This window comes from Bufo bufo, chromosome 5, assembly GCF_905171765.1.
Source record: "Bufo bufo chromosome 5, aBufBuf1.1, whole genome shotgun sequence".
NCBI lineage: Eukaryota > Metazoa > Chordata > Amphibia > Anura > Bufonidae > Bufo > Bufo bufo.
Window position 1 is genome coordinate 502,226,311 of NC_053393.1, and position 25,934 is coordinate 502,252,244.

General features: G+C 45.0%; 1 protein-coding gene across 1 annotated transcript in view; it reads right to left on the reverse strand.

The window, feature by feature from the left end:
• Nucleotides 1-10,689: 10,689 nt before the first annotated feature.
• MAP3K8 (mitogen-activated protein kinase kinase kinase 8) overlaps nucleotides 10,690-25,934 on the reverse strand; it is a 30,882-nt gene continuing 15,637 nt past the window's right edge. Inside the window, exons 4-8 of the mRNA XM_040434336.1 lie at nucleotides 23,120-23,381; nucleotides 21,574-21,680; nucleotides 20,466-20,618; nucleotides 18,927-19,170; nucleotides 10,690-12,225 (exon numbers count right to left, since the gene is read on the reverse strand). Of these exons, the coding sequence (XP_040290270.1) occupies nucleotides 12,092-12,225; nucleotides 18,927-19,170; nucleotides 20,466-20,618; nucleotides 21,574-21,680; nucleotides 23,120-23,381 (900 nt within the window). The 3' untranslated portion in view covers nucleotides 10,690-12,091. The remainder of the gene's footprint in view (nucleotides 12,226-18,926; nucleotides 19,171-20,465; nucleotides 20,619-21,573; nucleotides 21,681-23,119; nucleotides 23,382-25,934) is intronic.

Genomic DNA, 25,934 nt, shown 5'->3' on the forward strand with positions numbered 1-25,934 from the left:
CCCAGTAGTGCCAGGTGGATGTCACAATGTCATTGTGCAATGAGCCACCCCCCAGGGTCCTGTCGCGTTTCAGGTTTATTTGGAATGCCGAGTGGTGTAGTGTGGCCTATATGTCTCTTTATGTGTCACGGTGCTCCTAGCTGGATACAGTGGGACCCCAGGCTTTGGCTCCGAAGCATATAAAGGGGAATAGTTGAGTTAGGGGGTGAACAATAACTTGAGTCCAGACCTTGGTAAACTTTAAGAGCAGCTATACTGATTCCAGGCAATATTCAGGCTTTCTCTTGGTTCTAGCAGGCTTTGGCATAAACTGGCAGGCAAACTTGATAACTCTGCTTTCTCTCTTTCTCTGCTGGGTAGACAGGATTGCTTAATAACTCTGCTTTCTTTCTCTCTGCTGTGCTAAACTCTGCTGGGGTCTGGTTACTGGACTTTTGGTTGGTTCTGGTATCCTTGGATTGGTTTACCTTGGGCTGCTATCCCCCTTCTGACACTCAATAAAATAAATTAGCATGGAGTCCGGGTTCTCTACAAACTACTTCCCTTTTGTGGCTCCTGCTCCAGCCGAAGAACACTTTCCTCTGGCTGCTATCGCTTTCATGTTTTCTCAGCTCCAATATGGAGTCTAAACTGGAATCAACTAGAACTGTAACCCCTCCCTTCTGGTAGGAAGCAGGTGAGTTTCATTCCCTCTAACTATAGCTCTGCCATACACACTGCCACCTGCTGGTGAACCAGGCATATTACATGTAATAACAGTTTCATAGTAATCATAGCAATGCACAAGGGTGCAGAACCTGGAAATAAATACACAGATGACATTCATGTTAAGCATTAGAGACAGTAGCGGAGTGCAGGAATGCTAACACCATTTCGGGGTGTTACAATGGTGTAGCTTAAGGCCTGGTGCAGGAGGTTGCACTGATCACGGCTGCCTGCTCGTTGTACTGCCTCAAAGGCTTCAGGCCTACTGGCCTGTGGCCTGTGAGAGCAAGCAACGGGAATGGGAGCCATAGTCTCCCATGCCCCATAGTCAGAGAAAAGATGTGGTGCTGTCTGAAAGGCAGGAGCAATTGCGTGGTTTGCATTGTGGTCAAGACCTCCACTGTATGGACATAACTAGATATGAGCGAAGTTTAGAAAACTTCGATTCGGCTGCTTCACCGAATTTCATTGAACACCTCAGATGCCGCGTTCATCACTGATCGCGGCATCTGAGATAAAAGTTTAAGCTTTTAGGGATTAAACGGTGGTAAAAAAAAATACTTACCTTATCCATTTGAGAGTGAAGAGGCAGCTGTGGCCATCTTGATTAAAAATCCCACGCAAAATCTTGCACGGCATGTGCTGGCTGGTGTGGTGATGTCATATATCACCGCGCAAGAGATTCTGCACAGTATCCTCAATCAAGATGGCTACGGTGGCTTCTTGGCGTTCAAATGGATGTGGTGAGTATGATTTATTTTTTCTTACTGCCATTTCAGGGAAAATAGATTAGTTACCACGAAGCACAAGGAAATTCGGCTTTGCGAATTAAAATGTAAAAAATGTCGAGAGAAGATTCATATTCTACATACTGTATGTTTAGACTGTGGCCAGCCATACACATTAGAAAGTGTTCGGGCTTACTTCATCCAACCTCCCCAGAACCATGCATGCTCCATTTAGTCATCACAATGTTTCTTGCCATGTGTTGAAGATGAAGATGCTACCACTGGGTTCTTCTGTCAGCGGCCTATCTCCTGCATGAAACTCTGCAGGCTGCTGGAGATGCTGGAGATCTGGACACTTACCCCTAGGTCTCCACACAGATTATAGCTAGTGTTGAGGGAACTGAAGTATCCAAAGTGGACTTCGATAAGAATTTCAGGAATAATTCTATTTGCTGCAAAGCCCAATTTCCTCGCGCTTCGTGGTAATGAATCAATTTTCCTTGAAATGGCCGTTAAAACAAACAAAAAAATAATATCTCACCTCATACATTTGCACGGGAAGAGGCCGCGATGGCCATCTTGATTGAAGGTACTACGCAAAATCTCACGTACAGTGATGTAGGACGTCACCACGCCATCCTGCGTGATGATGTCATCATGCCACGGCGTGAGAGTTTGTGAGGTGTCTTCAATCAAGATGGCTGCGGAAGTCTCTTCTCAATTAAATGGATAAGGTGATTATTTAGTATTAATTTTTTTTACCGGATTAACCCCTGACAGCCCTCAATGTTAATCTCCGAGGCAGCGATGAACACGGCATCTGAGGGGTTTAATGACGGATGATAGCGCCATCACCCTTCCCCGTCATTGCGGCAGCTAGATGCAAATGAGCTTCATGACGAACTAATTCGTCACAAAGTGAATTTCTTTGTGAACTTTGGCAAAGCAGCCGAATCGAATTTTTCATAACTTCATCTAATCATAGCTGATTGCTTAAAGGGACACTTCCATCAGAAATAGGTGTTTTTTTTAAGCTCAATATTCATAGATACAGTTTATTTTAGAATTTTTTGGCTGTTTGTTGTTTTAATTTCTGCAGCACAATACCATTGAAAAGTACATACAACATATTGGGGGACATTTACTAAGACTGGCCATTTAAACACCGGTGTTAGTCCATGTCCGCGGACTTTTGATGCGCCTACGTAATGTAGAGGTGCTGGCCTCTACATAACTTAGGCGATTTACTGGCGGCGGTGTGACTTGCTTAAATCTACGTCAGCTTCTTGCTGGCGTATATTCAGGTAAATTTCTATGCCAAAAGCAGGCGTAAAAAATGATGTACCAGACGAGATTGCCAGTTCGCCCACACCACGCCCCCCTTTTATCAGGACTGGCGAAAAAAGGAGTAAGTGGCATACACAGGGGAAAAAGGTGCAGATTTTCATTTTTTTTGCGGGAAAATCTGCACCATAAATACGGCAAAACGTTGGGTATATTTCTTAATAATTGACCCCCCCATTGTCTTTCTGCACCAGTCAGCACAGAGATAAAACTTCTGTATGGATAAGTAACCTATTAGCTGTTTACTGCTGCTGCAGAGCTGTTTGCAGAGGCCGCTGCGCTCTGGTAAGTGAACAGCCTCGTCCTAGGCCCGTGGCCTGGGTGTAGCTCAGTCCCATTCAAGTCATGTGAATGGACCTGGACTGCAGTACTAAGCACAGCCACTATACAATGTATGAAAAAAAATAAGACATGTTCACACAGCCGTTAAAAAACCCCCCCCCCCCCCCCTTGTCCCAAGGAGCACTACCTTGAAGAATTCATCAAACTCATAAGTCTACTGTATTCCTTATTTACCGCTATTAGCCAAACAGTACAATATAATAAAACATCAGTATAAAACATTTCTAACACTTACTATGTACATACAGGTTCCACTATTACTGGGAAGCCCAAAGGGTTAGACTATTTTTCAGGGGTTGTTTCACAACCTTTCTGGCAGGCTCAGCCCAACCCTGTCCATTCACTTGGGCATCAAATAATTCTACAGCGGCAGCTTCGGTTGAGTCAATTTTTCCATGTTTTTCCCCCCCCATATTTTAATAAATTCTACATAACCTATAATTTTCATATTGGCCGCTTGGCCTAAAATATGTTAAGACCTCATGTCTCTTGAGAGCAGCTACACAGGCCATATACACAATGGACAGGAGGGGACCCCGTTGACTTCTACGGAAGAGTTTTCTGGGCATGATCTGTGACCTGTGCAAAGGTGAGGAGGGAGTAGATAAGCTGTGATATCACCTATTGTAAATGGTGGATCCTGTGTTATCTATATGGTGGTTTTACTTGTCACTGTAATTCTGCTTATAGTGATTACCATAATGGCAATTGAAAAGTTACCTGTACAGAATGGGAAATCATGACCTATTATCAGACCTAGTAGCCGGTGTAGCATTTTCACTACCTATTTATGATTTAGAATGTAGTTTGTGTTTTTCATCTCTCATCTTTATTACATGGAAGCAGTACAATTCCAGAAAATAGAAACAAATGAAATAGTAATGTTTTGTTTAAGTTTAATAATAGAAAATTCAGCATGCTTCAGAAGCAAAGTCACCTAAGTAACTTAAGTCCAGTAGTGTATAAGGCACACAGTTCAAGTCTCAGGAAAGCTTCCAGCTGCTGCCTTCTTCTTCTGTTCAGATGACCTTGTGATGATATTTACTTGATCTTCGCTTGCAGAAATAGATGTTTCTGCTGCTATCCGCTTCCTTGTCATGGACCATTTGTTGATATTCTGACGCTGGTCAGTAGTTAAAAAAACTATATTTCCAGGTATTACGTGCCAGGCATCACTGTCTATCTTCCTCTCACTTCTCTCCTTTCTTCATTGTAGAAGAGGGCAAGCACTCTTCTTTTGTCTGTGCATGTATGTATCCAGCTACTATGGTGATGCCACTTGGTGATGCGTAGAGATGAGTGGACCGCTGGATGTCCGGGTTCGAGGCGCTCGGCCGAACTTCGTTTCAAAGTTCGATTCGGGTTCCAAACTTGACCTGAACTTAAAGGGGTTCTCCGGGAATTAAGAAAATGAAAATATGTAAATATTACTTTATTATAAATATATTCCCAAATACCTTTCATTAGTTATAATGGCTCGTTTTGCCCAGGGAGCAATGATCAGGGGAAACAAAATGGCCACTGTCCTATTAGAACACACAAAGCCTGTCCTAATCACACAGGAGGACAAGTAACTTCAGAGCACTGAGGTAAAGAGCTGCCTCATACTCCTCTCCTACTTGTCAGGGATTATAATCCTGAATACAGATGAGAAGATCTTCAGCTAAATCTCTGTAGGAATGGAGTTCATGAGGAGACATGAAATACAGAGAGGAAGGACAGGAAAGACTGTGGTAATGTGGGGCTGTGGTAATGGATACTGCATACAAAAGCTGCTGCTCATCAGACACATCTGCTCATGAACTCCATTACTACAGAGATTCAGCTGATGACCATATTAAACTCTATTCAGGATCATAATCCCTGACAAGTAAAGAAGAGGATGACACAGCTCTTTAGCTCAACGTCGTGAAGTAACTTGTCCTCGTGAGTGATTAGGACAGGTTTTGTATGTACTAATAGGACAGTGGCCATTTTGTTTTTCCTAATGATTGTTCCCCAGACAAAATGAGCCATTATAACTAATGTAAGGTACTTGGGAATATATTTATAATGAAGTAATATTTAAGTATTTTCATTTTCTTAATTCCCGGAGAACCCCTTTAACCCTGAACAACAAACCCCATTGAGGTCAATGGGGACCCGAACTTTGGGGGACTGAAATGGTTCTAAAAAAGTCATAGAAAGGGCTAGATGGCTGCAAGAGGCTCCAAATTGGGTGTAAGAGCAGTACAATTGCCCTGAAAACAAATGTTGATAGGGAAATGACTTAAAATAACATAAAATACACAAAAATAAAAAATAATCTTAAACCAGAAGGCGGAGGTCCAAGTGGAGTAGGAAGTTGAGGAGGCTGTGGATGTGGCGGTGTAGGTGGAAGAGGCAGAGGAGGTGGAGGAAGAAGCCAACATTCTTTTTTTCTTTTTTCTTTAATGTGTGACCTTTAGCCATTTTTGGGGGTTTGGCCAGTATATTTCTTCATTCTGCCAATATAATAAGACATAATAATCTTGAGCCAGGAGGTGGAGGTCCGAGTAGAGGAGGAGGCAGACGTTGAGGTGTAGGTGGAGGAGGCGGGGGAGGAATCCAATACTGTTTCTGTTTTTTTTTTCTCCATGCGTCCGTCAATTCTGTGTCAGGTTGCGAAGGGCCACGGCGTGACAGTTTGGTGCTTGTATGTCCTGGGTTAAATCTGGGTAAAAAATTTCATCTCAGTTATAGATCTCATACTATCTGGGGACTATCTATTAAAATAATTTTTCTCCTACTACAGTAAGACAGATGCCAAAGGGGTGTTCCTAATTTAAAAAAATTGAGAGTGTCACACGCACTCCACAGAAGAATTTCCTCTCTACAACAGTTAGACGGATGAAGGGGGTGTCCCTAATATTTTAAAACATTCATGACTTTCACAGACACACTCCACAGAAGAATTTCCTCTCCGACATTAGTGGATGGAATTAAAATGGGTCGTCTTATTACAATTTTTTTTTTTTTTTGGGGGGTGGTTGGTAATTGTCGACCACCAAACATTGGGATGGCAAAGAGAATGCACAAACTGTGCTGAAGTACAACAATGGCTATGTGCGCCCGGTACACTTCTCTACTCTGCCAATATGAGACATAATAATCTTGAGCTTGGAGGCGGAGGTCCCAAGTGGAGGAGGAGGTGGATGTGGCAGTGCAGGCGTAAGAGGTGGACGTGTCTGTGTAGACGGAGGAGGACGTGGCAGTGCAGGCGGAAGAGGCGGAGGAGGACACCACCTTTTTTTATTTTTTTGTTATGCTTTTTTGGTTTGTGGAGGCCCCAAAACATTGGGAAATAGCAAAAAGAATTCACAAACTGCGCTGAAGTACAACAATGGCTAAGTACGCCCGATGCACTTCTCTACTCTTCCAATATAAGACATAATAATCTTGAGCCTGGAGGCGGAGGTCCCAGTGGAGGAGGAGGTGGACGTGGCAGTGCAGGCGGAGGAGGTGGACATGGCCTTTCTGCTGCCTGAGGCGAAAACTGAAATGGCAGCCCCCCCCTCCAATGCCAATTTCTTAACCTAACCCCTTTGCCATAATGAAAGAACTCATTGCCCATGGCCCTTCTGCTGCCCTCCCCTTGCCACTATCTGGTGCTGCCTTAGGCGTTCGCCTCACCTAGCCTCATTGGTGGTGCACCTCTGCATGAGGCCTAAGGAAAAGTTTTCTCCATTATTTTTATAGCACTGATTGTTACGCTGGGGCTCATTATAGCAGGGGCAGATCTGCTTTGTGTCTGCCCTGAATGTAAGGGGTGAATTGTGTATCTTTACACCATATTCCTGGCTACATTTTTCTGGAAGAGATGACCATGTAAATATCTATATATCCCATAAAGAGAGGGAAGCATCCCCTTCACGGTCAGACTCACAATATGCGCCTCCGTCCTTCCTTTCTCCATTCTAATCACTGGTCACCACTTACCTGTCATCACAAGACTCCTCCCTTCTCATAAACGTCATTATTTTTTAGGTTCCTCAAAGTGATTTTCTGCTGCTTCAGCAGCCCCACCACCGAATGAAGAGAAGTAAGTATTCAGTACCTTACACAGACCGGGGCGCTGTAGACCCTGGAACCTGGATTTATTATACACCAGTTCCATCACAAATCAACAGCTGAAAGGACAGATTATTGCCACATTTTGCAATGAATTTGGGAAATCGTGACTGCATGATGCAAATAACCCCCATCTATTTACTGAACACCTTTATCAGCAGATTTGGCAGTCATCATATAGGCAGAGCTATAGACACAGTAGCAGGAATGGCCATAATGTTGTTCTTATTTGCATACCTAGCAACTTTTGAAAAGAAGGAAGAGGAGAATTATGTGCAGAGTGCAAAGCTAGGCCACGCCTCTGACTCCACCCAAAAAATCACTATACACCTAATCCCACCCAGTCCTCTAAATGCCCCACATAGTAATTATTTCCCCTTTGTGCCAGCACACAGTAGTTATGCCCACATTGTGCCCCCTTCACAGGTTATGCCCAGATATGTTCCCCCTCACAGTAGTTGTGCCCCCTTAGCAGGTTATGCCCAGAGCAGATTGATATATAGTTCTGAGGGGAAAGATTCAGTATAACTGGTATTTAATTTATCTAAATCTTTGCTCATTCTGAGCTAATTAGTCCAGTGGGCGGTCCTCACACAGGGAAGGCTGACAATCACTGAGGAGGAACGTCCACAGGACTCTTCCACTCGAAATAAAGTAAGGTTTAGATGAATAAAATACAATTTTTACTGAATATTTTCCCACAGAACGATATATCAATCTGCGAAGTTCCTCCTGCTCTATAACATGCTGCCTGCAGCTCAAACACCATGTTTAGTGTGACAGGTTCCCTTTAAGACCCATTTCACAGATTCAGATCCTATCATGTAAGATCAGAAAGTTGGGGAAAGTCCTGGGGAAATTCTTTCCAGATCTCACAGGACAGGATTTGAACCCATCAACGGCTTTACATGTATGATTCCAGCCATAAGCCCCTTGTGTTTGCATTACCAGAGTCCAGTTTACTGTTATTAGGTGGTGGTGGGGCCCATCCTTGACTTTGCTATGGGGCTCTATGAATTCTAGATATGTCCTTCAACCAATGATCTGTAGGCACAGCTTTCTGCTGTTCATATAGACATTCCTCCGTTCTGTAGCCACACAGCTCAGAGGAACATCTCACTGTTTGATGTAAGTAGTCTTACCTGTGTGAGGTCTATATAGACACCTCTAGATGAGTGAACCTGACAATGTGTTTCTCTTCTCTTTATTACAGTCATGAGAACCAGAGAACAGAACCATCAATCATCAATGGAGGAGAGAAACCCTCACATTGGAGCAAGGAACCTTTGGGCACACACACTAGATGTACCTAGATGTCCATCGTAAGACATCCTCAGATGTCAAAGTGACATATCACAATAATGTCAGCTCAGGCAAATTACACACCTGGCACCGGACTCTGACCCATGATGCTAAATTGCGACTCCGACTACCCAAAACATGTACTGATAACACTGGACAGTTAGATGGCCTTAGAGTACTACTGAGCAAAAAACTGTGATTGTGGGTATAAAAGGACACGTGTGAGATAATGGCCCATGATGTAAATTGTAGAAGAGGAAACACACAAGTAAACGATATGTAGGCATATAATTTGAAGGGTCAGACACCAGTGTAGGGCTATTACCTGGATTTCACGACCAGATTAGCAAACCTTTAAAACGGGGAATAGCCAGAACATTTTGGACATAAAGTCACAAAAGGGGACAAGAGAATTTTTGATAAATTTTCTAATTAAAACCACATGTTCCAGAGTATCAAAAAGTTATCCACATACAATGTCATACTGATTCCATATCGCTTCACACTTTTGCTCTTTGGTGTCAGCAGTGGATCACCAGAACTTCACCATGGAGGAATGTGTACAATGTATGTATAGAACTTTTTGAATACTCTGGAAAATGTGTTTTAAGAGATTTTTTGATGAATTTGCACGTCTCCTTGTATGTTTTTTTTGGCTTGTATTGGAAGGATTGATGGATACTGAAAGCAAGGAAGCGAGCCATTTCGATTGATTGATAGCACGGCACTTCGTTTGAATTTTGTCATCAGTAAAAGTGATGTTTAACCTCTTGTATGTGTGATATATATATATATATATATATATATATATATTGTGAGGCAGTGACAGGCCTCACGGCTACTAGGGGAGAGATATGGCAGGAGTTTCCATTTCTTCGCTGTCAATCAGCAGGTCAGAGGCCGCGCCAGGTGGAACAATCAGTCTGGGATAAGAGCCCAGTCCAGACTGTTAGGAGGAGGAAGAGTCTGTGTGCAGCAGAGGCCTGGGAAGGCTCTGTACAAGTGGGCTCAGCTGAGCTGGCTGAGGGGCCACGGGGCTAGGTGTTAGCCTGAACTTTGGGGGACTCCTCGAGGTCTTGGAATCGACGGTCGCTAGGCCGCTAGAGTCAGGAGGACTTCTGGGCCACAATCCCCCAAAAGGTACTGGACTTTGTTACAGCTTGGAAGTGCTGGATTGTTGGGCTGGGAAAAGCTGCATGTTCTTCCTGTGTGTGAACGGGGCTTTCAGTGAGGTAGGGAGTCCTCATGTTTAGTTAGAGCCCAGCCGGGCAGGTGTTTTATTTGTATTGTTTGTTTTGGTTTTGCTGAGGTGCCAAATAAAAGCAATGTTTGGCCCCTAACCCTGTGGTCGATGAAGATCATTGTGAGAATGACCCCCGAATAAGAGGTGATCCCTTACAATATATATATATATATATATATATATATATAATGAAAAGTGGAGATACAGAAATAATGAAATAGTACTTCCCAGACTCAAAACTGCTGTGATACTGGCGGCCTGAGGTCCATCCAGAAGTCTCACTGATGTGGAGATCTATCTATCTATCTTAGCAGATAAAAATGCATGTTTCTGCACTTATCAGGCTCTGCCCTCTGAATTTTCTGCTAAATCCAACCATAGAGATGAGACAGACGGTTAGCTCACTGAAGGATCAAAATGACAGCTGCCTAATGAGGTCTATGGGAAGGAGCAGTGAACTGCTTGAGGAAGAAAGAGGCATTTTTCTCTGATAAGATATATTACACAGTTTGTTACCTTCATCTTTATTAATGATTTATGCAAAGTTTGTAGAAAGGTTAGGGAACAAGAAAGTTATCAGAGAATTTACAAAGGGTACAAATAAATGAAATAGGAAAAATCAGAGGACACTTGTTGGGCGATTACTTGGCTGTCTCCTCACGAGCAACAAGCAAAGCATAAGAAAAACATTGGCACCTAGAACTTTAGCACCGCTCTGCTAGTGTCTGCCTGGGAAGCCTTATGCCCACAATAGGGGGCACAGCTAAGCCCCATGCACTTCCATGGGCTATTCTTTATTGGCGCCGTACAACTCAGATCCATTATACAGCCGTGTGCATGAAGCTCGACAACAACCTCCGTAGTTATCCCGTATTCCTGCCATGAGTCTTCCGATGTAGTAACAGGAATAGTAATAATCACACAATAATCTAGTTCAGAAGTTTATTTTATTTTTTGCAATCTGATACACAGATTAATCTAACAAATGACACTCTAAAACGAATGCTGTATACTGAGACACTTTGTATACTCATCATACACGGTATGATTTACTGTTTCCACAGCGCCTCGTCACTCACTACCGTCCCTTATTCAGTAAGCAAAATTAACCTTATAAATGCAAGAGATGCGATCAACGCAGCTGACGGCACTATCACTCAGTCATCCGTGAGGATGTACTATATATATGGTTAGACATAATAATTCACAGATAACCATGCACACGTCGGAACCGGCTCCAATTCTACAAATAAACTATTTTTAAAGACAATTTTTATACATTTACAGCAGACAAACATAAAAAAACTCTACATAATGATACAGTGCCGTGGTGATGATCACGTCTGCGATATTTATGTATTTTCATACCGGTGAGCTAACAACCATTTATGCTCTGTTCACACTGGTATTTTTCTAGAGAAATATTCACATGGATCCCATTGACTGTGTCACCAGTTGGCTTTTGCCTCCATTTCACCACATTTCCATTGGGCAAAATAACGAGGTTTGCTATATCGGCACCTCTGAAACTGTGTGGTAGGCCTCGACAGTGGGACGCCCCCCAGTTCTTGCCGAGGAAGCTTTCACAGAAGGGATCTTAAGGCAGCTTTCACATAGTCATTGTTTGGTCAGTGATTTCCATCGGTGATGGTGAGACAAAACCAGGAGCAGGGAGATAAGATATAATGGAGAGATTTCCACCTGTTCTGGTTTTGGCTCACGATCTTGGATGAAAATCACTGATGAAACACTGACTTTGTGAAAACATCCTCTGCTGCACAGTCTTTTCCTCTGGTTGCAGCCATTTATGGTCTAGCAACATAATTCACGTCTATTAGGATCCATTCAATTTCCATTTTGATCTGTTAAAACAAATGCGTTAAAAACAGAATGCGTGATGTAGATGTGAGCAGAGCCGCTCGTAAGAACCTCAGATAATATGCTTTGCACAAATAGTAGTAAAGTCTTGGGTATAGACCTGCAGTGTTTGTATATCCTTATTTCACACTTTCCTCCCATACACACCTATCTAGCACTTTCCATATAAAGAAGCTTTTCTTAACAGTTTTATACAAAAGAATGCACAATGTGATGGATGTTCCTTCTTATATGATTTTATACCAGTCCTTTGTCTCCTTCATTTACTGACATTCATATTCCACGGTAGGAGGCCCACGTGTTTGGATATCCTTATTTTACACTTTCCTCCCATACACACCTATCTAGCACTTTCCATATAAAGCAGCTTTTCTTAACAGTTTTATACAAATGAATGCACAATGTGATGGATGTTCCTTCTTATATGATTTTTATATCAGTCCTTTGTCTTCTTCTCCATTTACTGACATTCATATTCCACAGTAGGAGGCCCACGCACAAGGTTAAAATAACCGGCAACAGCGCCCAGGTCAATGGATAGGGATCGTTGTCTCCTCAGGAGCTCAGACTCCTCGCTGGTGTACAAAGAAGAATCTATAGGGTAAAAAACAAGTAGAAAAAGTAAGTGAACCATGTAAAGAACAAGTAAATCAAGCCTACTGCTTGAAAGTCCTATAGCAGTGGATGAAGAGGATGACACAAATTTGTAATATGTTCCTCAATCACATCGGGCCCCATTCTGAGATAGGAGCAGGTCCTAGAGGTAGGAACTACATCTATTGGACATTGATGTGCCATACAGGGTTAGGGTGACCCACCAGATTACCAGAGGATCCTCCAGTGGGCTCAGGTTCTAACACCATAATGGTCCCCAATGGTCCAGGACACAAAAATTAATTTGGCTGCCTTTGAAGCCAATCAACTAGAGTCTATTTCTTTTATTCAAAGCCTATAAAAGACTTTGATGATGTAGGGCAGGGGTAGGCAACCTCCGGCACTCCAGATGTTGTGAAACTACAACTACCAGCATGCATACTTGCTCTGCTCTTCTCAGAACTCTCATAAAAATCAATAGAGCATGCTGGGAATTGTAGTTTCAGAACAGCTGGAGTGCCGAATGTTGCTGACCCCTGATGTAGGGGTTGGGCCCTAACAAAAATTTCCTCTCGTTGGCCAAACGAATCCCAGTCTAAAGCTGATGCCACAAGCTTATACTCATCCCGCCAAAAATGCCGCGGCTGCCAGTCCAGTGGTGCCCGGCTCTCCGCTGTGACATTCTCAGCCATTTCCTGCTGTGTCGAGATGTCAGGAAGTGGAGCGCAGCAGGACCCGGGTCAGAATGGCAGCCGTGGGGAATTGACGAGAGGAGTATAAGCTCATTTATGCTTTTAAAGAAGTTTCCGAGATTTTGATATTTAGGGTCTGTCCTCAGGATTGACAGGGCTAGGTGTGATGACGTTTTCACTGCCTGGCCCTGTCAATCAAAGTGCAGAGGGCCCGGCAGTTGCAGAGAGAGCAGATCCTCTAGGTGTAATGGTAACGCCCCCGTTGCTCCTAGAGGCTCATTTGCATATATTAAAACATGATTTTTCTCAGCACTGCGGACACATATGAACATGGGGCCAACACGGATGTCTTCAGCTGCCAAGTGCACATGTAACAGGTCAGCCAGTGTCATAGGGACAAATCTGCCGGCACCCGCCTCCTGTATTTGTATAAGAAACGTTGGTGGCACAGAGCCCCCCCCCCCCCCCCTAGTATAAGAAACGTTGGTGGCACAGTGTGCCCCCCCCCCAAACACCCCAGTATAAGAAACATAATTGGTGGCTCAGTGCGCCCCCCCTAGTATAAGAAACGTTGGTGGCACAGTGCGCCCCCCCCCCAGTATAAGAAACATTTGTGGCACAGTGCGCCCCCCCAGTATAAGAAACATTGGTGGCTCAGTGGGAAGTGCCAATGAGGGTTAAAAAATAATTTAAAAAAATTAACTCACCTCCTCCAGTTGATCGCGTAGCTGCCGGTCTTTCTTCAGGACCTGTGGTGACGTCACTGAGCTCATCACATGACCCATTACCATGGTGATGGATCATGTGATGTATCATGTGATGAGCACAGTGATGTCACCACAGGTCCTTTGACAGGTCATGAAGAAAGAACAGAAGACGATCAATTGGAGGAGGTGAGTTAATTATTTTTTTATTTTTTAACCCTCATTGGCACTGCCCACTGCGCCACCAATGTTTATTATATTGAGGGGGGGGCGCACTGCGCCACCAATGTTTATTATATTGAGGGGGGGCGCACTGCGCCACCAATGTTTATTATATTGAGGGGGGGGCGCACTGCGCCACCAATGTTTATTATATTGAGGGGGGGCGCACTGCGCCAATGTTTATTATACTGGGGTGTTGGGGGGGCGCACTGCGCCACCAATGTTTATTATATTGAGGGGGGGCGCACTGCGCAAATGTTTATTATACTGTGGTGTTGGGGCGGCGCACTGCGCACAACGATGGGTTAGGGAAATTTCACAGCAGAGTGCGCATGCGCTGGGAGCCTCGCCGGCGGTTAGGGTAGGGAAAAATTATGGGCCAGTGCACAGGTGCGGTGATCGGATGGATGTTCTCAGCAGGACACCGGCCGACACTGCGCATGCGCTGGGAGCCTCACCAGCGGTTAGGGTAGGGAAAAAGCACTGGCCCGTACGTAATTTTTCCCTTCCCTAACCGTGGGTGAGGCTCCTGGTGCATGCGCAGTGTCGGTCGGTGTTCAGCTGAGAACATCCATCCGATCACTGCGCCTGCGCAATGGCCCATAGTTTTTCCCTACCCTAACCGCCGGCGAGACTCCTGGCGCATGCGCACTCTGCTGTGAAACTTCCCTAACCTGACGTTGTGCGCCTGCGCGGCGCTGCACACCTCCTCACGTCATGTCCGGTGCGACCGGAAGTGACGAGGGTAGGGAAATCTCACAAAGTAGGGAAGTATAACATTACACTGGCCTTTGGGGTGTGCGGGCTGGTAACTACTTGGTTGGATAGTCAGCCAGCCTATGCCATGATGCCAGCAACAAGCAGTGTTTTTGTTTTTTTTTGGGGGGCGGGGCGCCACAAAGTTAGCTCGCACAGGGCGCCTGGACACCTAAGGCCGGCCCTGGGTCCGCATCCGAGCCGCCAAAACTGCGGCTCGGATGCGGACCCAAACAACAGCCGTGTGCATGAGGCCTAACCTGAATTTCAGGAAATAAAATAGGCTTTGGGTCACACCATGAAACGCGCACATAGTCACATTTCTTCTGATGCATCGATTCTTTAGTATATTAAGTGTTTACAGTATTAATAAGTGACATAAAATATACCGTATGTACATAATAATAGAGGAAGCTGAGCTTCCAAGTTCCTTTTTTTAAGTCTACACAAAATGCACTCCGGGTAGAAGTTCTCCATTTCTGTTACACAGTCTAGTCTCTGACGGGAAGGTCGGAGAGGAGCCTGCCAACCGCATGGGAAGACATTGTATACCGCTATAGAACATAGTTGCTGTTTACTGTATGAACCTCCTTATTCAGATTAGACCTCATGCACACGGCCATTGTTTTGGTCCACATCCGAGCCGCAGTAGATGCGGACAGGACTCTGTGCGCTGTCCGCATCCGCTGCTCCGTTCCGTGGCCCCGCAAAAAAAATATAGAATGTCCTATTCTTGTCCGTTTTGCGGAGAAGAATAGGCATTTCTACAATGGGCCGCCAGTTTTGTTCCGCAAATTGCGGAAGGCACACAGGCGGCTTCCGTTTTTTGCGGATCTGCGGTTTGCGGACCGCAAAAAACGCAACGGTCATGTGCATGTAGCCTTAGTCTTAAAAGGCTAGGAAACAGGAGGAATCAACTACAACATGCTACGCCAGTTTAGGATGGAATTTCAATTTTGGAACATCATTTGTTCAGACTCCTAGACCTTTAGGAATAAATTGACAACAGGTTGTTAACCGTTGACGAGGTGTCCCTGATTGTGCAATATCAAGGAGAAGGACAGCACCCAGCTGACAAAATATTCCTACATTTCTAGCAGGAATAACAGAGGAACAGCACAACATAGAGTTATGAGAGGAAATGCCAGCATTGTATTTCATGGAGAATGCAGGTATATAGTCAGACATGTTGCTGGGAAAATATGCGAATCACACGGTCCCAGCAATCAGCAGTAATCTGTAGGGGCCTTCAGTGAAAAATGCCTGCAGAGTTCAGATGCAATGCATTTTTCACGGATGGTTGCTAAGAGATGTTGTTTGTAAACCTTCAGTTTTTTATCACGTGCATGAAAAACGCATCAAAACGCATTGCACCCGCGCTGAAAAAACGGAACAACGCAGATCGCAGACAAAACTGACTGAACTTGCTTGTAAAATGCGAGTTTCACTGAACGCATCCGGACCTAATCTAAGGCCCCTTTCACACAGGCACTGAATCCGGACCCATTACTTCAATGGGGCTGTTCAGATCAGCGGTGATTTTCATGCATCACTTGTGCGTTGTGTGAAAATCGCAGCATGTTCTATATTCAGCGTTTTTCACGCAACGCAGGCCCCATAGAATCAAATGGGGCTGCGTGAAAATCGCAAGCATCCGCAATCAAGTGCAGATGCGGTGCAATTTTCACGCATGGTTGCTAGGAGATGATGTTAGTAAATTGATTAAAGTCAGTTTACTGTATTATTTTCCCTTATAACATGGTTATAAGGGAAAAAATTAGCATTCTGAATACAGAATGCTTACTAAAATGTGGATTGAGGGGTTAAAAAAATAAAATAAAAATTAACTCACCTCATCCAATTGATCGCACAGCTGGCATCGTCTTTTTGCTTCTTTTTTCAGGACCTGCCAAAGGACCTTTGATGACGTAATCGCGCTCACCAGTTTTTTTTATCACGCGCATTCAAAACGCATTGCACCCGCACGACAAAAACTGAACATCGGAACGCAATCGCAGTCAAAACTGACTGCAATTGGGTACCTACTCACGCGGGTTACCCGCAACGCATCCTGACCCTATCCGGACCCTATCCGGACACGCTCGTCTGCAAGGGGCCTTAGCAACCATCAGTGAAAAACGCATTGTACCCGCACTTGCTTCCGGATGCAATGCGTTTTTCACTGAAGCCCCATTCACTTCTATGGGGCCAGGGCTGCGTGAAAAACGCAGAATATAGACCATGATGCGATTTTCACGCAACGCAAAACTGATGCGTGAAATAATACGCTCATGTACACAGACCCATTGAAATGAATGGGTCAGGATTCAGTGCGTTCGCATCACACCCGCGCAGAAAACTCGCTCGTGTGAAAGGGGACTTAGTCCCCTTGCAGACGAGCATGTCCGGATTAGGTCCGGATGCGTTACGTCTGCGATCAGGGAAAAGTAGGTACACAATTGCGAGTAGGTACACAATTGCAGTCAGTTTCGACTGCGATTGCGTTCCGATGTTCAGACTGCAATTGTGTACCTACTCGCACGATTTTCCCTGATCGCAGACGTAACGCATCCGGACCTAATCCGGACATGCTCGTCTGCAAGGGGACTAAGTCCCCTTTCACACGAGCGAGTTTTCTGCGCGGGTGCGATGCGAACGCACTGAATCCTGACCCAATTATTTCAATGGGTCTGTGTACATGAGCGTATTATTTCACGCATCAGTTTTGCGTTGCGTGAAAATCGCATCATGGTCTATATTCTGCGTTTTTCACGCAACCCTGGCCCCATAGAAGTGAATGGGGCTTCAGTGAAAAACGCATCGCATCCGGAAGCAAGTGCGGGTACAATGCGTTTTTCGCTGATGGTTGCTAAGGCCCCTTGCAGACGAGCGTGTCCGGATAGGGTCCGGATGCGTTGCGGGTAACCCACGTGAGTAGGTACCCAATTGCAGTCAGTTTTGACTGCGATTGCGTTCCGTTGTTCAGTTTTTATCGCGCGGGTGCAATGTGTTTTGCACATGCGTGATAAAAAACTGAATGTGGTACCCAGACCCGAACTTCTTTATTGAAGTTCAGGTTTGGGTTCAAGGTTGTGTAGATGTAATTATTTCCCCTTATAACATGGTTATAAGGGAAAATAATAGCATTCTGAATACAGAATGCATAGTACAATAGCGCTGGAGGGGTTAAAAAAATAATAATAATAAGTTAACTCACCTTAATCCACTTGTTCGCGCAGTCGGCATCTCTTCTGTCTTCTTCTTTGAGGAATAGGACCTTAGATGACGTCACTGCGCTCATCACATGGTCCATCACATGATCTTTTACCATGGTGATGGATCATGTGACGGACCATGTGATGAGCGTAGTGACATCACCACAGGTCCTTTTCCTGTGCACAGTAAAGATGAAGACAGAAGAGAAACCGGGCTCCGTGAGCAAGTGGATTAAGGTGAGTTAAATTATATATTTATTTTTTTAACCCCTCCAGCCCTATTGTACTATGCATTCTCTATTAGGAATGCTATTTTCCCTTATAATCATGTTATAAGGGAAAATAATAATGATCTGGTCTCCATCCCGATCGCCTCCTAGCAACCGTGCGTGAAAATCGCACCGCATCCGCACTTGCTTGCGATTTTCACTCAGCCCCATTCACTTTTATGGGGCCTGCGTTGCGTGAAAAACGCAGAATATAGAACATGCTGCGATTTTCATGCAAACGCACAAGTGAAGCGTGAAAATCACCGCTCATGTGCACAGCCCCATAGAAATGAATGGGTCCGGATTCAGTGCGGGTGCAATGCGTTCACCTCACGCATCGCACCCGCGTGGAAAACTGGCTTGTGTGAAAGGGGCCTAAGAGATGTTGCTTGCAAACCTTCCGTTTTTATCACGCGCGTAAAAAAAACGCATCAAAACGCATTGCACCCGGGCGGAAAAAATCTGAACGCAATCGCAGACAAAACTGAGTGAACTTGCTTGCGAAAAGGGGCGAGTTTCACTGAAAGCATCCGGACCTAATCCGTCACGCTCATGTGAAAGAGGCCTAAGGCCTTCCGACTGTCAGCCTTTGATCATCCACAATTCTGTAACCTCTTTCGAAACACTTTCCATCTCTCTTCGACTCATTTACAAGAAGTCAAAATTTTAGTGCAGGTTTTTTTTTTTTTATGTTTTGCAATTGCTCCACTCGGCCTATGAAGCACATGTGAAAACCTATCCCCACTTAATATTCCTTGGAACTGGAAAGACTGGAAAAACCATCGGCAGATGCTCTCAGACAAAGCAACAAATAAGGAAAATAAATCCAGTAACATTTGGTACCTGTAATGTTTTCAGGCAGCTCCAGCTCCTTTCTCAGCATTCTTTTCCTTTCCAGCAACGCGGTGTCCAGGCTCTGGCAGCGCGGCTGGTCCTCGGGAGGTGGGTTCAGAGCCTCGTGTTTTAGTAGCTCTGCTGCAGTAGGTCGCTGATTTGGATTCTTATCCAGGATTGAAACCAAAAGGTCTCGCATGATCGGACTGCAGTCTTCATCGATGTCCTCTAAGGGGGGAGCTTGCTTGTGTATCTGTGGGGAAATAGCAAATATGAGAAACTGCGGTTAGCGTACAGCATTTTTATGATCTAGCATGTTTCTCATGATTTAAAGGGGTTTTCCATGCTCCTAATATTGATGACCTATCTTTAGACTGGATCATTAATATGCGATCGGTTAGGGGCTGACACCTGCACTCCCACCGATCAGCTGTTCCCTGCAGCTAGAACTGTGGATGAAACAGGAAGCACAGCGCCGTTCAAAGTGAAGTGGCCGTACCTGGTTACTGCAGCTCCGCTACCATCCATTTTAAATGGGAGCAGAGCTGCAGTAACCCAGCATGGCCACTACAGTTTGAACGGTGCTGTGCTTCCTGTTCCTGCTAGCTCCAGCGCTGGAGGCTGCAGGGAACAGCTCATCGTTTAGAGCCACCCCCCCCCCCCCCCCCCTAAATATGTAAGAATGAATAATACCAAAATATAGCGAAACATAAAACTATCTATTGAAACATTTTAGGCCTCTTTCACACTTGCGTTGTTGGGATCCGGCATGCACTTCCGTTGCCGGAGGTGCCTGCCGGATCCGTAACAACGCAAGTGTACTGAAAGCATTTGAAGACGGAACCGTCTTCCAAATGCTTTCAGTGTTACTATGGCACCCAGGACGCTATTAAAGTCCTGGTTGCCATAGTAGTAGTGGGGAGCGGGGGAGCGGTATACTTACAGTCCGTGCGGCTCCCCGGACGCTCCAGAATGACGTCAGAGCGCCCCATGCGCATGGATGACGTGATCCATGTGATCACGTGATCCATGCGCTTGGGGCGCCCTGACGTCACTCTGGAGCGCCCGGGGAGCCGCACGGACGGTAAGTATGCTGCTCCCCTGCTCCCCGCTACACTTACCATGGCTGTCAGGACTTTAGCGTCCCGGCAGCCATGGTAACTATTCAGAAAAAGCTAAATGTCGGATGCGGCAATGCGCCGAAACGACGTTTAGCTTAAGGCCGGATCCGGATTAATGCCTTTCAATGGGCATTGATCCCGGATCCGGCCTTGCGGCAAGTCTTCAGGATTTTTGGCCGGAGCAAAAAGCGCAGCATGCTGCGGTATTTTCTCCGGCCAAAAAACGTTCCGTACCGGAACTGAAGACATCCTGATGCATCCTGAACGGATTACTCTCCATTCAGAATGCATTAGGATAATCCTGATCAGTATTCTTCCGGCATAGAGTCCCGACGACGGAACTCTATGCCGGAAGACAATAACGCAAGTGTGAAAGAGCCCTTACCGAAATACCGATTAGAAGAAAATGTAGCAAAGAAGAACTTACAATATACAGGTAAGAGGGGTATGCTGATCGAGGGTAGCGTTTCACCCAGGGTGGATTTCCTGTCTGCATGTGAATGATCGTAGCGCCCATACTATAAATATCAGCTTTAGTCGAATGTCCTCTGCAGAGAACGACTTCTGGACTCATGTAAATCTGCAAGAAAGGAAAATTAAAACAATTAATCTCAATACATATTTAGAGCACTCAGAGCACTGTTTTTCGGATACAGAGGGGGACACTTATTATTGCCATTTAAAAAGCTGATCATAATCTATGCTCCCCATTGGTGTCAGATGTGCCACAATTATTAAGAGGTGCGCGCCTCTTTCTAATTGTGATGCATCTATGCAGGTCCTTGTGCTAGAACTAAAATCTAAGCTAAAAATTTAGCATAGCCACTGAGTTATTCAATAAAATGTATCTGTATAGCGCCACCTGCTGTTTGTTCTTTTACTTTTTTTTTGGTCCGCCTCACTGAGCTGGTCCCACATGCTACCGGCCATATGTTCTGTTGGAAGCTGTGGCAGTTACAGGGAGAGAATTACAGCAGAAAGGACACACTCCCTGAGCTGCCAGCCTTTAAGATAATCTAGCAGAGCAATCGGAGCAGTGACTGTGGAGATCTCTGGATCCATGTGAGGTACAGGGCTGGTTCTAGCTTTGTTAGAAAGAGATTGTCATGTCCTATATGATGTCCGATTTTCATATTTTACATCAATCATGGCACAACCCCTTTAAATATAATCTACATAAAAAGTAAAGTAACTTTGTAAATGCTTTACTTATATTGCTCTGCTCATGGCTGCGCCTTCATTCGTGTGAATGAAGCTATGCTGCAATACCAGACATTGCCTATGGACAATAGTGGCGCTGTTTCTGTAAAAAAAAAAAAACTTTTTTCTGATTTCATGCATCCCCAATATTCCTATGATACATGGGATAGCTAGTTGTTTAACCACAGATAGTTTTCGGTGGACACAATGCATGTGTGATCCAGACTGAACTCAGAAGGGGAAGGAGGAAGCACGGTCAGAGGTTCCGAGCTTTACTTCCTTTTTTGCATGATATGATTTACCGTCTTTCAGGATTATGGGTGTGCCCTAATTACCTCGGTTCCCCTCAGGTCTTTGGGGTGATACACATCTCCAGTCATCTGAATGCTGAGGCCAAAATCCACCAGGACAGCCTTTGTTGACATGAAGACAATGTTGCTGGCTGGAAGAAAGAACGGTAGAAGTTACATTCTATTGTCTGACAATGGTTGGCTTTAAAGGGGACCCGTCACATCGCCACACTGTCTGCAGACATCATCGGGGGAATTTATCATTGGCTTTATGCCATGAACCTGGTGTACAAAATTCCCAAATTTTGGTGCAAATATTTGGCACATCTTGCTCCTGTGCATTCTTTGTTGTCTTATTAAATCCCCTCCCCTCAGTATTTTAGAGCAAAATTAAAGGGCTATTCCAGGTTGATAAAAAAGTTAGATAAAAGAGTTAACTATTAGATCGGTGGAGGCCCTACTGCAGAGACCCTCACCGAGAATGGAGGCATGCAGCTCCCCTGAAATGACCGGAGCGGCCGGTCGAAACATGCGCGCGGTCCCTCCATTAATTTCTATTGAAGTTCCGGAGATAGGCGAGTGATGTACTCTGCTATCTCTAGAACTCCCATAGAAATGAATGGAGCGACCGTGCACATGGGGGTACGGGACCCCGTTCTCATGATTGGTGGGGGCCCCAGCCAGGGGCGTAGCTAAAGGCTCACAGGCCCTGGTGCAAGAGTTGCCGGAGGTGCCAAGAGTTCAGCTTGGGCTTTGTGGCTAGAGAAGCACATAGCCTTCATGCTGCCTTAGGCAAAAATTGAAACAACCCCCCCCCCCCCCATAACCACCACCATGCCAAATTTTTGATCTAACCCCTTCCCTCCAGCCAGAGGTGTAACTTGACCAGCATGCACTTTCTATAATACCGGTGTCCTTATGTGGCACAAGGGTCTTTGGGCCCCCTCAGGCTCCTGGGTCAAGTATCGACTGCTACCTCTGCACCCCCTATAGCTATGCCCCTGGTCTCAGCGGTAGGACCCCCACCAATCAACTTGGAATTTAAGAGTCCAGTGGGTGGTCCTAGTTAGTGACAGACCTCCATCTCCGTATACACAATTGTACAGGGAAGACTGTCAATCACCGATAAGACCACCCACTGGACTTCAACACTCAGTTTCATATAATTTTTTATACTGAAAAAAAATATAAAGTTTGACACAGGAAATGGCAGGAGATGCTTACTGAGCCAGCGCTGACCCCCTTAATGAGTGATTGGCAGAACAGGCATCTCCAGCCATTTCTTAGATGTCAGTGAATAAAAAATGTCAGAATTGGAGCGTCTTGGGATCAGTGCGGGTGAGTGATGCTCCTTAAAAAAGAAAAGAAAAAAAAAACTTTGCTGCTAAAGTAGTTGCTATGTTCCTTCCTCCACAAAGCTAAGAGTCTACTAAGAAAATAATAGGTTTGTCTTAAGATAATTTGGTCCAGTACTTAATATTTTCATAAAGGCACGCTGGGTTGCTGGGTGTAATAAATGGCAATGTCCCCCCTATTATAAGGTTGGGCCAATGCAAGTTAGAAAATTCATAAAATGGTAATGGTCACTTACGTTTAATGTCGTGGTGGATGACATTTTTAGAGTGAAGGAAATCAAGACCCTTCAAAATATGTTTGGTGACCCAGATAATCTCAAATTCACGCAGGGGTCCACAGCTTTCTAATTTTTCCAACACTGACCCTCCTTCTCCAGCTTCCATGTATAGGTGAACCATATTCTCCGATAAGATGATCCCGTATAATTCAGCAATATTCTCATGCTGGAACTGAACTTGAAACTCCACATCTGCTGGTTTGAAATGTTCCACCGGGATCTGTTGCGGAATAAAGAAATAGTTGACTGCATAGGAAAACCTATTTGTGCCCACTATTATTGTATCTCCAAAGTAATACTTTAAATCGTATCTGACTTAAAAAAAAAAAAAAGTTTGAATAATGGCTGTGCTTCTTTGTACAATCATAACTGTGAAGGAACATTTATGTTTGGGTTACCCTAAAGTCTCTTTCAGACATAATATTCCCTGCACAGTTAGATGCATTTCACCTAGAAGCATGAGGAGAGATGTAACCTGAATTTGTACCAGCGCCCCGACCTACCATGTGCCATTTATAATACCAGTGTCTTATATGACAGAGTGGCTTATGGCTGCATCTCAGGCACCTGGGCTGGGGCACGATTACTACTTCTGCACTCCCCCTCTTAATACTCCCTTCCAGTAGGACCAGATACTGAGTGACAACCATCAGTGCAGTAAAGGACTACTTCAAAGGGTTAATTTAATGCTATTAAGTATAATGTTGTGATTTATTGTTAAAGCATCTGTTTCTTTATGCACTCTGTACACTAATAGCAATGTATGGGCAATATATAGTTAATATTGGCAAACTGGTTAGGTTGCCAGGGTGATGGACTTGGTCTGACCCCTAGTAGGGGGTCTAATCTGAGCAGAACTACAGGAAGGACATATGTGTGAGAAAGATCCTGTAGACCAGACCTAAATTCAGAGAACCCCTGCCTCTGAGACAACAGTTGCCAAAGAAGCAACTTTACCACCAAGTGCCCCTAAGAGAATGGCACCAGTCTTCTTAGGAGGTCCAGAAGCAACCAGGCTGTTCAAGTCTCAGACAGCAAAGTATTCGCTCAGTTATGGTATTGAGACTTTGCTTCTATGAAAAGGATTATTGTCTCAGTCTCAACGAGTACTACAACTACCATCATTGTTGTTGCCTATACATAGCTATTAGGAAAAGATTGCATTGTGATACTTTGGAACTGTGTTCTTTGCTGCCATATGAACTACTACACCTATCATTGAGCTAGTAAAATATATTTCCACTGGATCGGGGGTCGAGTGGAGGGGTGGACCGTAGGCGCAAAAACGCAACCAGAGAATTTTTAGAAACCAATGTTTTTTTTATTATTGTTAAAGTGACAACGCGTTTCGGGGTTCTGCGGACCCCTTTTTCAAGTCGGTGGGTGGAAACCGCTGGTGGAGAGAGCGCTGCTTCTAGCTCCTGGCACGTGTGGCATCAGCCTCCGCAGAACCCCGAAACGCGTTGTCACTTTAACAATAATAAAAAAAACATTGGTTTCTAAAAGTTCTCTGGTTGCGTTTTTGCGCCTACGGTCCACCCGTCCACTCGACCCCCGGTCCAGTGGAAATATATCCTACTCATCGACCCAGACGGCGGCTTGGCCCCCGCCAAAGGGGAACGCGGATGGAATCGGCAGCATCCACCAGTGAGACATAATCAGTCCTATCCACCTCCAGTCCAGTTGCACCAAACAATAGGTGCATCAACAACAGGTGAGCAGTACCACTCTTCCTGTTGCTCTGGAGGCTCGGCTCTTAACTTATTTACCCTATGAGCGCCTTTTTCTCTCCTTGGCCATTATCTATTGAGCTAGTAAAGAGAGACTTTATTTACTGCAATCAGCAGGCCTGATTATCGACTCTATCATCTGCTGACCACTGCATCTGCCCTCCTGCCTTGCAACCTGCCAAAACCGAACATCAAGGGCACCCCACCTAACATTAGGCAGGAGACCCTAAAGGTCCAGGGTGTGCCCCAACGGAAGAAAGGGTGCAACCTCCAGTCACTGGACAGCCCCAGGGAGTGCCAGAGGGTAGACTGCCACTGTGAACTGTGAGTACTACTATCACCAGCATAGCCACTACCACCCCTCTACTCCTCCTCTATAGTAGTCCCCTGTGGATTGCTGCATCATTACCGAGTCAAAAGGGCTGTCACCGAACTTTCCATCACCGTACACAACCATATAAATCTGACTTTGTTATCAATGACACCCTCCCGCCATCTGTTCATGAACCAGGAAGCTCAGGATAATAAAATCTACAGATAAAGGACTGCGTCTGAAACTGTGCTACCCTAGGGACAGAAAAGATGAGTGTCAACATAAAACAAAATATTCTTTTAAAGGGACCCTGTCATCTGGTTTTGGGTACTAAACCACCAGCATGCCATTATGCAACTGGGTCTTAGGGCCCCAAACCTGCCCGTTTGCGAAAGAAAATACATAAATCTCAAACCTACCTAGAGAAGAGTCTGGGACTCTTCCCCAAGGGCATCAGGCCTATGGGCACTGTGCAGCTAAAGCCAAGGGTGTTACATTTCGCTTCACTGCACATACAGTGCACACTGAGCGCATGTGCAGCGAAGAGAGGAGTACAGTCTCCCTGGCTTTATCAGCACAGAGCGCATGCGCCAGATGCTGCTGGAGAAGAGTCATGCACATGTTTTGCTGATCGGCTGCGGACCCATTCATTTCAATGGGGCTGCAAAGGATGCTGACAGCACACGAGCTGTCCGCATCCGTATCTCCTACTCTTGTCCTTAGGACATGT